The sequence below is a fragment of the Apiospora hydei genome (assembly GCF_038363865.1).
Source record: "Apiospora hydei strain CBS 114990 chromosome Unknown utg000002l_segment0_segment0, whole genome shotgun sequence".
In the NCBI taxonomy this organism is placed as follows: Eukaryota; Fungi; Ascomycota; class Sordariomycetes; order Amphisphaeriales; family Apiosporaceae; genus Apiospora; species Apiospora hydei.
In genome coordinates this window covers 4052480-4066904 of record NW_027117361.1, presented here as the reverse complement: position 1 = coordinate 4066904, position 14425 = coordinate 4052480, and the positions used below count along the sequence as shown (strand labels likewise).

The 14425-nt window shown below is 54.3% G+C and overlaps 6 protein-coding genes across 6 annotated transcripts; 3 read left to right on the top strand and 3 right to left on the bottom strand.

The window, feature by feature from the left end:
• Window positions 1-227: 227 nt before the first annotated feature.
• On the bottom strand, window positions 228-1907 carry PG997_001261 (Lipopolysaccharide-modifying protein; the record flags this gene model as incomplete). The annotated part of the gene is made up of 1 exon (XM_066805576.1): window positions 228-1907. The coding sequence occupies one exon, from the start codon at window positions 1905-1907 to the stop codon at window positions 228-230; it is 1680 nt and encodes a 559-aa protein (XP_066675349.1).
• A 1604-nt stretch (window positions 1908-3511) lies between these two features.
• Window positions 3512-5350, top strand: PG997_001260 (uncharacterized protein; the record flags this gene model as incomplete). Its single annotated transcript, XM_066805575.1, has 2 exons — window positions 3512-4073; window positions 4128-5350. The coding sequence occupies 2 exons, from the start codon at window positions 3512-3514 to the stop codon at window positions 5348-5350; spliced, it is 1785 nt and encodes a 594-aa protein (XP_066675348.1).
• A 492-nt stretch (window positions 5351-5842) lies between these two features.
• PG997_001259 (GrpE protein-like protein) lies at window positions 5843-6639 on the bottom strand (the record flags this gene model as incomplete). Its single annotated transcript, XM_066805574.1, has 2 exons — window positions 5843-6286; window positions 6355-6639. 2 exons carry the CDS (start codon window positions 6637-6639, stop codon window positions 5843-5845), a joined length of 729 nt encoding a protein of 242 aa, XP_066675347.1.
• An 870-nt stretch (window positions 6640-7509) lies between these two features.
• Window positions 7510-8634, top strand: PG997_001258 (DNA-directed RNA polymerase II subunit RPB3; the record flags this gene model as incomplete). The annotated part of the gene is made up of 3 exons (XM_066805573.1): window positions 7510-7572; window positions 7646-8211; window positions 8277-8634. The coding sequence occupies 3 exons, from the start codon at window positions 7510-7512 to the stop codon at window positions 8632-8634; spliced, it is 987 nt and encodes a 328-aa protein (XP_066675346.1).
• A 735-nt stretch (window positions 8635-9369) lies between these two features.
• Window positions 9370-10360, bottom strand: PG997_001257 (uncharacterized protein; the record flags this gene model as incomplete). The annotated part of the gene is made up of 2 exons (XM_066805572.1): window positions 9370-10079; window positions 10192-10360. 2 exons carry the CDS (start codon window positions 10358-10360, stop codon window positions 9370-9372), a joined length of 879 nt encoding a protein of 292 aa, XP_066675345.1.
• A 990-nt stretch (window positions 10361-11350) lies between these two features.
• Window positions 11351-12909, top strand: PG997_001256 (phenylalanyl-tRNA synthetase mitochondrial precursor; the record flags this gene model as incomplete). Its single annotated transcript, XM_066805571.1, has 2 exons — window positions 11351-11471; window positions 11546-12909. The coding sequence occupies 2 exons, from the start codon at window positions 11351-11353 to the stop codon at window positions 12907-12909; spliced, it is 1485 nt and encodes a 494-aa protein (XP_066675344.1).
• Between the last annotated feature and the right edge of the window lie 1516 nt (window positions 12910-14425).

Below are 14425 nucleotides of genomic sequence, written 5' to 3'. Positions count from 1 at the left end.
CGGTTGGATCCCGAATCCCGTACGTCTAAGTTCGACCGGATTCTAAGCGGTACAACAATCTTCATCCCGCCTTTGCTACTACAACCATACCATACATTTTACTTACTAATTTATCGTGTTGCGATTTTCCTTGTCCGAAATACAGAGCGCTTGCATACATAGCCATATATATGAATTGCATCCGAGGTCGTTGCTCGTCAGTCTACCAACGACTATGTCGACCGGGTCTATGTCTTTTCTTGAACCAAATCCCCGACGAATGCTAGCCTATTCCTCTGGGGATCGACGACTCTTGCGTACTCCAGAAGCAACCGCCACACGTATAGCAACATATCGTCTTTCCGCAAGGCTTGGCTCGCCCATCTGCTGCCCTCCTCCGCTATCCGTCTGCCCTGCGCGTCGTGGCCCTCTAGGAAGAACTCCATGATCGCGTAGATTTCCATGAAGGTGTTGTCGAAGGGCACGAAGTGCACCCACGGGACCAGCCGGTCGTCGTGCCATTCGGTGTAGACCGTCGCCTTCAGGGGGCAGCTCGTGCTCCGCAGAAAGCCGCGCCAGCGGCCGCTGAACGAGTTCCCGTCGATGTCGGGCAGGTACTTGTAGGCGTACTGCTCCCTCATCGGCTTCTCCTTGACCACGTCCAGGAAGGGGCTCGAGTAGCTGCAGGTGTGCACACGTTTCTTCCTGCTGTCTACTTCTCCGGGACAACACATGAGGTCTATGACCCCGACGTCGGCATGCATTGCTAGCCAGCTTCCCATGAACCCGTTTCTTCGTGCACTAATGTTGTACACGCTGGGCGGGAGAAGCGTAAACGTGGGAGCCGCGGCTTCGTCGGCGACTATGACTTTTTGCAGAGTCGTCCCGTTCATCATCTGGGCCCAGCGATGGCGTTGAAAGTGCCACCAGTTGTCTACTTTGTTGCGGCCGCCGCTGGCCACCCCACGCCACATGAACCCTTCCATCTTGCCTTCCCACGACCCACCGATCCCCTTGCCACCCGAATATCGTTTATCGTCAGCAAGATACACGGCACCCGGGATTAGTATCTCATTGTTCTGTGGCAACTTGGAACCTCCAAAGATTGGTAGAAGCTCGCGGGTAGTCGACATACTGACGCTCTCGACGAATGTTCCGTGTAGGCCGCGGAGATGAGGCTGCAAACATGCATCCTGGGAGGCTGTGAAGTTTCGAACGAAACCCTTGTATGTATACGCATCGACAGGTCCCGTAGGGTAGATGTCCTTGACTGGGCCGCTGAACGAAGGCAGGCTCGGGATATTGCGGGAGTCACTGTCAGGCGGGCATGTGGCGCGTACATGATCCCAGTATTTGTGTGCTTCGCCGCCGATCCAATGAGGGTCATATGGTTCCGTTTGCGTGTCGACGTCAGCATACCCGGTATAAGTCGAAACCGCTTCTGATGCAGGGAATATATCCCGCGTCCTTCGCTCCTTTTTCACATATTCGTCGATCTTCTCCCAAGGCACTAACACTCGGGTTTCATCCATAACGTTGATGGCCATGTCGAGATCCGGTAGGTGCCCTATCTCCTTCACCAGCTTAGCCCAAATCTGCATCCATTGGTTACCTCGCTCGGGGTCTTCTGAGACCAGGGTGACTTTGCCATTGCGGATTCGAATCACCTCGGGTTGCGAGTGGGCGCGGCGGCGGAGCTCCGGTTGATCGAGGGCCCAGAAGGGGTTGATGTCGTGATATATGCGGTCGAAAAAGTCCTCGACGATGACAGCATCTCTCTTTTGCGCGGCCTTGAACCAGTCGTCAAACCCGGGAGGCGGGTGGCGGCCTCGGCGCTCCCTGTAACGACCTGCAGCTTCTTCGATGGTGTTAGAACGTGCTGCCTGAAGCCTTGCGAACTTCTCGTGGCCTTCTTTGATCAGGTCCATAATCGGATGGAGAGAGTATGCATTCGGACCATCCGCCTCCGCCTCCGTCTCCGTTGCTCGGTTAGGTTGCCCATTGTTGGTCCATGTAAACGCCGGCGTCGTAGGTGTCGTTGTTTGACTGGTTCTTCTCCAAGGGACGATCGTGTATAGGGTAAGTGTAGCAACGCCCAGAATGATCACATTCTTCAAGAGCTGGCTGTTTGAGCAACGAACCATGGCGGCACTCTTGGTGCACAATGTGGAGTGCAAGAAAGTGGTATTGCTCTCTGAACCCGAAAGCTGCCTCGCTGCAAATTAACAGCAAGTAATTCGAGCAACTTGCCTCAATGTACAACCTTTAGGAAAAACCCAAAGTTGAGCGAGATAATTCCAGTTGACCAAGAAAAGGAAGACACGAACGGATATGCCTCACATTGCTACACAAGCACAACATGGCCGGATGACAAGCGAGTCACCTCAAGTTTGGCCATTGTACGTACTCCTTCCCACAACGAACACTGCAAAATCCGCAGGACAAGCATAAGTACATTTCTTCAGGCTCTCTCAGTCAATGCCAGTGCTTGCAAGTCCAAGCTGCACTCTGTAGTCGGCCAGCTTACCAGAGACCAGGATAAATGCCGTGTAATTCGAAGACAGTCTGAGCCGCACCGAAGCTCCATCATTGTAGGTATTCGTAGCATACACGAGTCTTATAGGATAGGGATAGTACGGAGACGAAGGTGGTTATTATATACGGACCGGGAATTCAGCAACCTGCCTTTTCTCCTTGCAAAATCGTCTTCTTTACTGCTTTTATATTGCCGCCTGAATGTGCCACCACAATAGGTAAACTGTTCAATTGCCAAGTGTGAAACCAAATGCGTTGTTGTGTTGCCGTACTTTGACGGGACTAATATGTAGCAATCCCACCTCTGCCAAACGTCAAAGAGAACCGGCCAGGGATGTATTCAACACCGAAGCGCATATATAACCAGCCTGGGTGCTAACTTAAATTTGAAGGGGTGGCTGACACTAAGTTAGGCCAAATTTTAATGAAGTCACCTAACCCAGCTGCATCAGATGTACAGGATGCATCTATCCATATCATGTTTCCCGAGCACATCTGTTGTAAGTCGAGCCGATAAGTTGTATTCTACCTTACCCCGTAGAGAAGCAATGCATAGACAGTTTCCCGCCCGTATCGGTTCCATTACTGCAGCAACCCGAGGGCCACGATCGTCATTTCACGGGCATTAGCATCGCACGCTAGATGGCGCTATGCGATCAAACTATCCATTCATGGCGCCTAGAAGCCCTGAAGCGGAAGATTATTGTTGATCCCTCACCCAGCCGCCTGGGACGGCTCGCCAGAATGCGTTGGCCTGTCGCTTCCCTTCAGCTGAGCTCCGATCTGGTTGGAAGTGGAAACCTCAATTTGACTTACTCGAGTTGGTTGCCCAGTCGGTAGAAATTTCAGACGACATGCCAGGCCAGCCAAGGAGCTGCCACCGAAAAAAACACGCATGACAGGGCAGTGTAGCTTTCTCAGTTTCTGGAGGCGGAACTTTCTACTTGGAATATTAGTTGAACATTCACATCACATACCCCGAAAAGTACTGTAACCTATGGCGTCTCCATCATCTTCTGGCTCGCAGAGCCCTGGGGTACAGGTACAGTCCGTTGAGGTCAACGTAGGCCTCGACGGGTCTGAATATGCCATGAGCGAAAGAGCTCAAGCCGAGAGCTCCAGGGCATACCTGATGGATTTACGAGGTGATGGCTCCTCGCGTCGCATTATACAAGGACCTGAACATTTGGAAGCGGAAATGCGCAAAAGCGTCATCAATGGCAACGCGCGCCTCCTGGTAGTCCACGGCTTGCCTGTGGACTATATTGAGTTACTAAGGGATATTTCATGGGTTGAAGCGGACGTAGTTGACTCTATGTCCAGAAGGCGACCATCCCGAAATCCTTGGAAAGATGATTACGTCCTTTGTTACGAGTACCCCGAACAACTGGTGGACAAAAGATGCGATACCCAAATGTCATCACTCGACTTAAGCTTGCCAAAAGGTTCACCTTCCTTGGACTTGTTGGATGATCCGCCACGGTACTCTATCTCACAGTCGAATGGCCAAGTAGCGATCTGCCGTGCTACGCTACGGGCGTGTCAGGAAGAAAGACACGGTAAGTGGTTTGGTGGTAGGCAGTGTGGAAATGCGTCCATACTAACGTCTGTAGTTCTATTCCTGGACCGCTGCCTGTGGCGAGATGCGTCACATCTCGGGAAGGGTGTAAACGGGAGCTTCGTGACGAAGCCGTGTGCTTGTAACAACAATTCCGCTCACGGCTGGGACTTGGACGGCGCCACACGTTCTGAGGAAGAAGCAAGCCTTGAACACAGAATCTGGGAATACCTGAATAAGACCCGCATTTGGGAAACGCCCATAAGTGCTGGCCACATACCGAGGGCGGCTGGGCTAAAGGCATGTTTTGCGCAATGCGTATATGCTTCCTGGGCGGAACTACTCGACTCGTTGACGCTAGGAGGCGACATGCGGAAATATATGAATTTCCTTCAGCATATTCAGCGGTCACTGGAGCGGAACATAGACGCAGAGAAAGCCATTCCAGGACAGAAGTTTACGGGACCAGACTGGCGAGAACTTCTGGAAAGAGTGGAACGCAAAGTACGACTGGCTGCTCAGCTGAGCCCGGCGGCAGTCATCCAGATGCCGGCCGCCGCCCCAGAACAGCCAGCAGCAGAAGTGGTCGGTAGTAAGCCAAAGGAGGAACCCACGAGCCCCGAAGCAGAAGAGAACAAGCGAAGCCTGGACCGCGTGGCGTATCTCGGTGGTGTCCTCCTGCCCATGACCATCGTATCAGGCATTCTCGCCATGGGCGACACGTTCGGCCCCACCGGCGACATGTTCTACGTCTTCTGGGCCACGGCGGTCCCTCTGACCCTGCTGACGCTGGCCATCATCTACGCCGACTCCATCCGCCGCGTTGAGGTCTGGATCGAAGAAGCGCAGAGTACCTATGACGCCCAGGCGGCGGCGGCGGCGGCGGCAGCGGCAGCATCGGGCGGATTACTGGGCAGGATGAAAAAGAAGCCGCTGCTGCAACAAGGGGCCGCGGCGACCCCCGATCTGGAGCAGGCGGTCCCCTACAGCGAAACGGTCACCGTCGACTATGGCGTGGCCGGCGTGGCCGAGGCGGCAACGATCAGAATCGGCGAGCCCGTCACGTACATGGCTGAAGAACCGGTCATAATGGGACAAGCGGGGGAGCAAAGTGGTGTTGATGGCAGCGAGCCGCGCGTGTGGAAGAAAGAGGAGTTGGGCTGGCTCGGTGCCTGGAAGACGATTCTGGGGATCTACAAACTGCAAGATATGAAGAAACATCCTTGGCATATTCATACTCATGCGAAGACTACTACGACAACGACGACGTTGGAGTAATGTCATAGTGAGATGTAGAAGTGCACAACGTAGACAGGCCCAGGGGTTTCGACTCCATTAGACATATATATACATCATACATATGTCCATAAGAGAGTAACGATTGCCATTTGTTCATGGCCCGCCCGGGAACGATATCCTGATATCATACCCAGAAGAATGAACACCGCAAGTCTTCACGTTCCGAAGCCAGCAACTTAGATATCAGGTACATTAGGTTGCTATATTGATCGTCGCATGGTCTTCATAAGGTTCCACAACCTGGTGGTGTATATACATAAGCCGTATTTTTGACTCTATACCTGGGTCGCTTGCTTATTTCCAAGCTATAATGCAATGCGGTGGCACCCCGCCACCGGCCGTCATGAGAGGGAGATTTTTTTGTACACCGACGTGACCCAACGCCAACCGCCAAACAGGCCATCGTAATAATAGTACAGAGCTGTTCGCACATGATGATGATATGATGATATCCGCAGTTTATCGTCGCAATTACTGGTTCTTGACCACGCCAACCTTGGCAGCTCGTAACACGCGGCCGTTGAGCTTGAAGCCCTTCTGCTGCACGTGGAAGACGGTGTTGTCCTCCTTGTCGGGCATGGGCGTCATGAAGGTGGCCTCGTGCTCGTTGGGGTTGAACTTGTCGCCCTCGGGGTCAAAGCGCTCCAGGCCGTGCTTCGCCAGGGTCGACATTATGATGCCGTCGGTCATCTTGACGCCCTCGTAGAAGCTCTGGAGATCCTCGTTCACGGCCTCGCCCTCCTTCAAGGCCTTGAGCTTCTCCTCGCCCATGGTCAGGGCGCGGTCCAGGTTGTCCACGCTATCGACGAGGTCTTTCGCGAACTTTTGAATGGCGAAGTCTCGTGCAGACTTCATGTCCCTTGTTGTTCGGTCCTGAAGATTGCGGAAGTCGGCGACGGAGCGCAGGCATTTGTCCTGGAGCAAAGATTAGTCGTTTTGGTCAATCACTCACGACTTGATGGGTGGGGTTATGTCGCTCTTACCTTCCACTCGGTAGCCTCCTTGTCCTTAGCTTCTAACTTCTTCTTGAGCTCGGCTTCAGCGCTCGATGGTGCTTCGGCCTCTTTGGCCTCGGAAGACTGAGATGGCTCTTCCTCTTTCTTTGTCGCTGACTCTGCTTGGTCGCTATACCATCTTGACCTCGGTGCCAGAGTAACAGCCCTTAGCGGCGCCGGGGCAAACTGGGATCTGAAAATGGGCGTTTGCGCGGAGAATCTCGAGCTGGAGCGCAGAGCTCTTGTGGATGTAGAAATTGCTTGCTTGAACATGGTGGTTGCTGCGGTGTGGAGGCTTTTCGGGTCTTGGAAAAGTGAGTAGGCTTAGGACGACGTTGTCGTGGGGGTGGAAGTTGAGGCCGGCTGGTGGTAGTACTTAGGTTAAGTTGGTGGTACTGCAAGCTTGATGATGAGCTATCACTCCAGCTTCTGAAATTTTTGGCAGGACAAGCTGGATCGGCGGCAGTCGGGACGGTCCACTAGAGCTTGTGCCATTGGAGGTATCCCGGTACCTCGCCAAAAGGCAGAAGGCCTGCGGCGGATGGTTTATAGGGCGATAATCCACAATTTATTGCCGCTTCATGTTATCAAACCATCTCCGCTCCAAACCGACGTGCGATCATCGTGGGCTTCGCGGAACATCGATGCTATTCTATCTCGTCTATATCCATACCTACCATGTCACCCTAGCAGTACCTCGAAGGCCGAGTCTCAATTCCGACATCGGGTTGGGATCGGCAACACCATCCGCTTGGACTAACTGCCGCAAACCACCACCACCACCACAACCACAGCAGCCTCCGACCAAGCCACACGCCATTCTGACAGCCTTGCAGCAGTCGACGCGCTAAGCTGCTGGAGGGCCCACCGCGAGTCTGTACTGGCTGGTCGACTTGCATTCAGAACTTCTTGTTATTCAGCCTCGACGATTTTAGTAGCTGGCAGCATTCCATTCCTGCCTTCATTGTCTGTCGCCTTCGACCTCAGCACCTTTCCGATACCACGGTCATCTACATTCGAGCGACCAAACCTGCAACTATCCTCATAGAACAGCACCTCAATACAGCATTTCAATCACATATCATCCGCGTCTCCTACTGCTAAATCAGACCGCCACGCGCGTCGCGCCGCCCGACCGCCACCATGGAGTACGACACCATGATGATGGACAATGAGTCCTTGGGCCCATCGGTCAAGATCTCTGAAGTATGTTATCGCATGACAGAGGCATCGCGCTTCAACTTGCAGTGAAGCTTACCAGCATCTCTATTGTCTACAGGCCGATTCTATCCATGTGAATTTCGAGCTGAATAACGTCGACCTCTCCTTCGCCAACTCGCTACGACGCATTATCCAAGCCGAGGTCGCCACCGTCGCTATCGACCTAGTCAACTTTGCTGCCAATTCCTCTGTCCTCGCCGACGAGTTCATTGCGCACCGCCTCGGTCTCATCCCTCTCGACTCCCGCGGCGCTGATCAGATGCTGTACTCGCGTGACTGCGACTGCGACCAGTCCTGCGGCAAATGCAGCATAACCCTGACGCTTCACGCGAGCTGCACGTCCGACGAAGTCATGAAAGTCTACGCACGCGATCTGCTGGTGGGAGCAGACCGACCCAACGTCCACGTCGGCAACCCCGTCATCACAGATCCCGATGGCCTGGGCCCTCTAATCTGCAAGTTGCGCAAAGGGCAAGAACTGAATATCCAGTGCGTGGCAAAGAAGGGCATTGCTAAGGAGCACGCAAAATGGTCGCCTTGTTCTGCGGTGGGCTTTGAGTATGACCCGCACAACAAGTTGCATCACTTGGATCTTTGGTACGAGAAAGATGCTCTGAAGGAATGGTATGTGCACGACTCTTTTTCTTGGTTCTAAACGTCCCACCCCGACCCAACTAACAAACGCAAAGGCCCAAGAGCAAGTATGCCGACGAGGAAGAGCCTGCACAAGAGGGTGAGCCCTTCGACTACGATGCTGTGCCGGCAAGATTCTACTATGAGGTGGAGGGCGTGGGCAGTATCGATCCGGATGCCATCGTACAATCGGGCATCAAGGAGATACAGACAAAACTGGCATCCCTGATCCATGGCCTGACAGGCAATGACGGCATGAACGACATTTACGATGGTCCTCGGAGTCCCGACGCCGACATGGACGGGGGTGCAGGATGGCAAACATCGTATGGCAACGCACCCGATCAAGGTTGGGGTGGAGGTACTACGTACGGTGGTCAGACTTCATACGGTGCTGATCAGAACGGTTGGTGATCGAAGTCGGTTGACAAAGGAGAGACACTATATGCATTGGACAGGAGTAAATCGAGTTAGCAGCCAAAGGGTCCAACCAGTCCAGCTGGATCCGCTGCTGTGTAAAACATGACAAGGGGCTCACAAGTCCCTGGAGGTAAGACAAAAAAAGCCTCTTATGAGTGGGGCGCATGCAACAGAACCAAGAGACACAAAGCTGTCAAGCTGAAGCATAATCTACCTGTTGCATGCAGACCTATTCGATTGCTTGCTATGGCGATTTTCCTACGGATGGCGTGGTGGAGCGCATGATAGGAGGTCGACCCCGAAAAAGAAACTTGGTCTAGAGCAGCAAGCGGGATATAATAAAATAAATATCGGATCATGAACCGGCTCGATGTGATTCCTGAACTTGACGCCTATGATGCAAAATCAAACAACCAACCACCAATCAACGCCGTCATCTATCTCGTGCGGAGAGGAGTAAATCAACGGGCAAAGCAGCCTCCCAGGTATATCCTCCGCTCGTCTATAAAAACCGTCTAATCGAAGTTGCTTTTAAGTCTACAATGCATGCAGGAAAACAGCGAGCACGACTACGCAGGGTCTGGGATTCCCATAAGCCGCCTGTAGGCTTTGCGGTGTGCTTCTAGAAACAGGAATGTACATATGGTTTGCCTATGGAGTCGAATTAGTACCATGCAGGGCGAAAAGTAAAAGGGGCGGATGGGTGGAGCAAAAGAAAGAGGCAGCAACTTACGGTCCCAACCGCAGGAAACTCGGGACCCAGCCCTTGAACATCCAGCTCACGCCCTCCTTGGCGTAGATCTCGGACAGCAGGCTGACCAGCCCCTGCTTGCCCGTGGCGCTCATGACCCGGCTCTTGACGACGTCGACGGGGGAGCAGACGGTGGTGGCGACGAAGCCGGCCAGCAGACTCGAGGCGAAGTGCGTGGTGGTGGTGTCGCCCATGGGGGTGTTCTGGATGAGGAGGCTCTTGAAGGTGTCGTAGCTGGCGAGCTGGCTCGCGTTCATGAGGGCGGCGCGCACGCTGTTGGGCCAGACGCCGCGGAACCAGGACTTGGGCCCCTCGTCGCGCAGCATGCGGAACATGCCGTCGAGGCCGTGCTTGTAGTGGCGGCGCTGCTCCGGGGCCAGGGCCCGGTCCTGCTGCATGCGGACGTTGGTCACGTCCGCGGCGTTGCCGGAGATGCCGCCCAGGAAGCCCGAGAAGGTCGAGAGGCCGATGAGCAGCGGCAGCGAGGGCTTCTTGTCCTGGGGCGCGTAGCGCCGCTTCAGTTCCTCGTACACGCCGAAGCGCACCGTCGAGTAGGTGATCTGGCGCAGGAGCGAGGCCGAGAGGCCGCTGTAGAGACCGAGCACGCTCTCATTACGTATTATATAGCCAATGGTGCCGGTCATGTTCTTGGGCGCATCGCCGGAGCGCAACTGTAAGCGTACCTTGACTGTTTGGGGGTGGAACAACGTCGTATGTTAGCCCATGCGCGCGTGTCTTGGGCCTTTCGCAACAGCGGCCGCCCGAAGGCCTTGGCTTGGGGGAGCAAGAAGAGGACTCACCGAGATCAAGAGGATGTGTGACGCAGGCCGCCATAGCACTGGCACTGCCGCCGAACCAGAAGGGGTAGTACACGGGCGGGGGCAGGGGCTTCTTCTGCCTCTTGGGCTTGTCTATGGTCAAGGCTCGTCCCGAAGCCTCGGGGACGGCCACGGCATCTTGCGAGACCATTTTCTGTGTCGTGCAAACGTTCGGTTGCATTCAACTTTTTTATACGCAAAGTTCTGGCGAGAAACGGTCTTGGATGTGATCGGGTGCCGTTCGGTCGGTCGTTGGTGTTACCGGTCGCTCGATTGGCACATGTCTCTCAATGGATGTCAAGTGTAAGGGTCCTCCGAAACGATCGCCAAAGCAAGTAGAAGTATGCCGTGCGGCTGCAGGTCTCTGGAGAGAACAAACCTGAAAGTCGAAGACGGAGAGGGCAGCCGCGAGAGCTGGGTACGAAGTTTTCTAGGTCTTTAGGGGGAGCCGAGGGAAACGAATTACAGGGCCGCGCATAAGGAACATTCGTCAGTAGTAGACCGACCCACGATGATGAATGATTCCGATAAACCGGGCGTAATTTTTTGAGCGGCCGCCCGAGGATGCGGTAAGGCGGGACGCGATCTGACAGGGGTGGGGGGCAGAGTCGAAGTTCGATCCACTAATAAAGGTACTTGAGGTCGTGGACAGGCCGAGAAAGCCTGGAAGTTGGCCAAGCACGGGCGAGCACGGGCAACCACAGGCGACCACAGGCAGGCAAGCTTCAACTGTTCGGGTGCCGCTGACCTCATCATGCAGTCCATCCGGTGTTGCTATCAATTCGAACGCCGCTGCGGCTGATATCGACGACTGAATCAAGAGGTTGGCATCTTGGGGTCTTGATTGGTTCTAGGTCTATTACCTGAAGTAGGCAGGTAGGTTCAGTGTTGGCTAGGACCGATAACGCCGAACCTCAATTGAAAGGCACGGGATCGTTACATGCATAAGGTACATGTACGTAGTGATGCACGTACCTGACGGAGGTAGCTGGCACATGCACTTCAGGGCTCAATTCACTGGGCTCGCCGTTTAATCGTGGGACGATCCACCCAAAGCTTTTGAGCTTCAGAGCTTCGGGGCCGCGACAATTTTCCATGCGACAACGCCGTATGTCGAGGTAGACCCCAACCCCAGCCTAACATGTGGACAACCAGGTTCACCGCAGTCCATGCCTGCATTGGGAGGAGGGCTCTCAGGAGCGTAGGCGGTCTTGGAACGCCTTCAGCCCTGCGAATAGGCCAACGGAGCTGGTATTCTTCTGGTGCGTTGGGCTCAATTGCTGCTCCTTGAAATCAAAACCAGCGATAGTTCTCAGCTCTGACAAGCAAACACAAGCCCCGAGTCCAGCAACCCCCCAGCCGTCAACGGCGGAAGCGAAGGTCGAGATCAATGGCAACAAGTACAAGACAGACTCGTGGTTCAACACACCACCAAACATAATATCAAATATTCCTCGGCGCCTTCATCTGCAAAAGGACCACCCTGTGTACATAACCCGCCAGATCATCGAATCCGTCTTCCCGGGTCCTACGTACAGATACCACAATACCTTCGACCCTGTCGTCTCAACACACCAGAACTTTGACTCGTTAGGTTTCCCCAAGGACCATCCGGGTCGAGCAAAGACGGACACCTACTACATCAACGAGTCGACCCTGCTGCGCACCCACACATCCGCCCACCAGGCCGATACGTTTCGCGCGAACCTCTCGCCCGGCTATCTCATCAGCGCCGACGTCTACCGCCGCGATGAAGTCGACAGGAGCCACTACCCCGTATTCCATCAGATGGAAGGCGCCCATAGCTGGGATCGGGATAGCGTCCCCAATGGAGATGTTGCGGCCGCGGTCTGGTCGGATGTAGAAAAACTACCGACGCACGATACCAAGGTTGAGGACCCTAATCCCCCTTTCCACGCGGAGCGAAACCCGCTCCAGTCAGACCACCACTCAGCGGCCGAGGCCGAGGCCATTGGTGCCCATCTGAAGCGCAGCCTGGAGCTCATGGTCGTAGAGATCTTCACGCGCGCAAAGGTCGCCGCTAAGAAGGCTGATCCGAACTTTGTGGACGAGCCGCTGAAGGTGCGCTGGGTCGAGGCATACTTCCCTTTCACGAGTCCCTCGTGGGAGCTCGAGGTCTACTACGCCGGGGACTGGCTAGAGGTTCTGGGGTGTGGTGTTGTGCAGCAGAGCCTATACATCAATGCGGGTGTGCCCAATCAACTGGGCTGGGCCTTTGGGATCGGCTTGGAGCGCATTGCCATGTTGCTCTTCAACATACCCGACATCCGCCTGTTCTGGTCGCGGGACGAGCGCTTCCTGAACCAGTTTGCCGGGGTCTCGGATAACCTGGACCTGCTGAAGCGCTTCGTCCCCTTTTCCAAGTACCCGGGGTGCCCCAAGGACGTCTCGTTCTGGCTCAAGGCCACGTCGTCTGCCGGCGGCAACGCCAAGCAAGCGAACAAGCACGACTTCCACGAAAACGACGTCATGGAGATTGTCCGCGGGATTGCGGGCGATGTCGTCGAGGACGTGAAGCTCGTCGACCAGTTTACTCATCCCAAGAGCGGCCGCAAGAGCATGTGCTACCGCATCAACTACCGCAGCCTGGAGCGTACACTCACGAATGCCGAGACGAACGACATGCACGACCGAGTCACCAAGGCCTTGGTAGACGAGCTTGGCGTTGAAATTCGGTAAGAGACAGGTACCGTAGGTGTTGTATGATATCTACAAACCCAAGCACAGCCAAGGCGGCAGCGGCTGCAATAAGGGTGGGAACTGGGGAACAACGCTCTTGGCCGCATACGCCGGTTTTGAAGGCCCCTGAAAGAGGCTACGCATATTTCGAAAGTATATGTTAGATCTCATGTGGTTATGTCTGTAGACTTGTACATGATCCAAATGCATGCGATATATTCTAAAAGGGGTTATGTGTTCACGAACAATGGATTCAGCTGTTTCTCACCTCATCGGACAACATCACTCAAATACTAGATATGAAAAGGGGAATGTCGCAATGCGAGAAAATTAATACGTATCGTACACAAATCACCTCATTGCTATCATCGCGACACCAGGTAGAAAGGCACGCCACGATCGTATATGCCTCAGGCGGAATAACAGCAGGCATCTATCTTGTGGAGGGACTCAGCCGCCCTTGCTCACTCGTCGCGACCCGACTTAGCCTCTCCAGACTCACTATTATGGCGCCTTGGTATTTGCCTCGTAGACCATGGTCATCTGTTGCTGCGGCTGCTGGGATTGACATGTAATGAGAATGCGAGGTATTGGTCTTCGGGGCTGGCGATGCACCTTACTATCGTCGAACTTGACTTGCCATGTTAGTTTACATGGTCATCCCCCACAACAGTCAGGCAGCTGGAGGAAGGCTGATTGTGTCTGGACCACGATAGTCATCCGGGCTTCTTCACTAAGGCTGTTGGGTCATCTGCTCCGCCCGAAAAGAATCCTCGTCCCAGTATCCCGCTGAGCGGCTTATGGACATATCTCCAGCTGGCAACAATGTCGCGCAGCTCACAAGGACGCTCCCCTTTTCAGCGCTGGACGCGACAGCGTGCGTTATCATGGCGTAGCGCGTAGCTTGATTACGTTGACTCGTTCGTCACGGGGAATCCTGCGCCCAGCATGACAGCCGAAGTTGGTGGTGCTTTGTCTTCTCCGTCTTCTCCGATGGCTGTTCATCCAGAAAACGGCCCCCATCCCATCCATCACCAGATCAATCTTAAGATGAGATGTTCAACTATTGCCGGATGTGCGGGAATCAAAGTTAGCCCCAAGAGGCGGAGGGCGGCTGGGCACGGTCGTCGGCGATGCTAACCGCGCCAAGTATTTGATTGCATTGTTTCCGTGCAACTTCCGATGGCGATGCAAAAACCAAATAAGTAAAGTGAGGGAGAATTGAGAAGATGGTCAGTTGGAAAGATGACTTGGCATCTGGACTTGCTTACTTGAGCATCGACGCTAGTCATGCAATCTTAACTTTCTCTTCTGAAAGGTAGTGAAGCGATTATGCGGAGAGGTCACGATGTGTGTTGTGCTTGAACGAGTCTTGGAAAGGTGGCTCATCAACTTCAGCTAAAGCCAAGCCCTCGACACGAAATGCCTCAATGGCCAGATGGGAGTTTCAGACGGTTCGATCCTGCCGCAGTGACAGTCTCCGCCTATCGTGTCAAACAAAATAACCTTGCAGGCG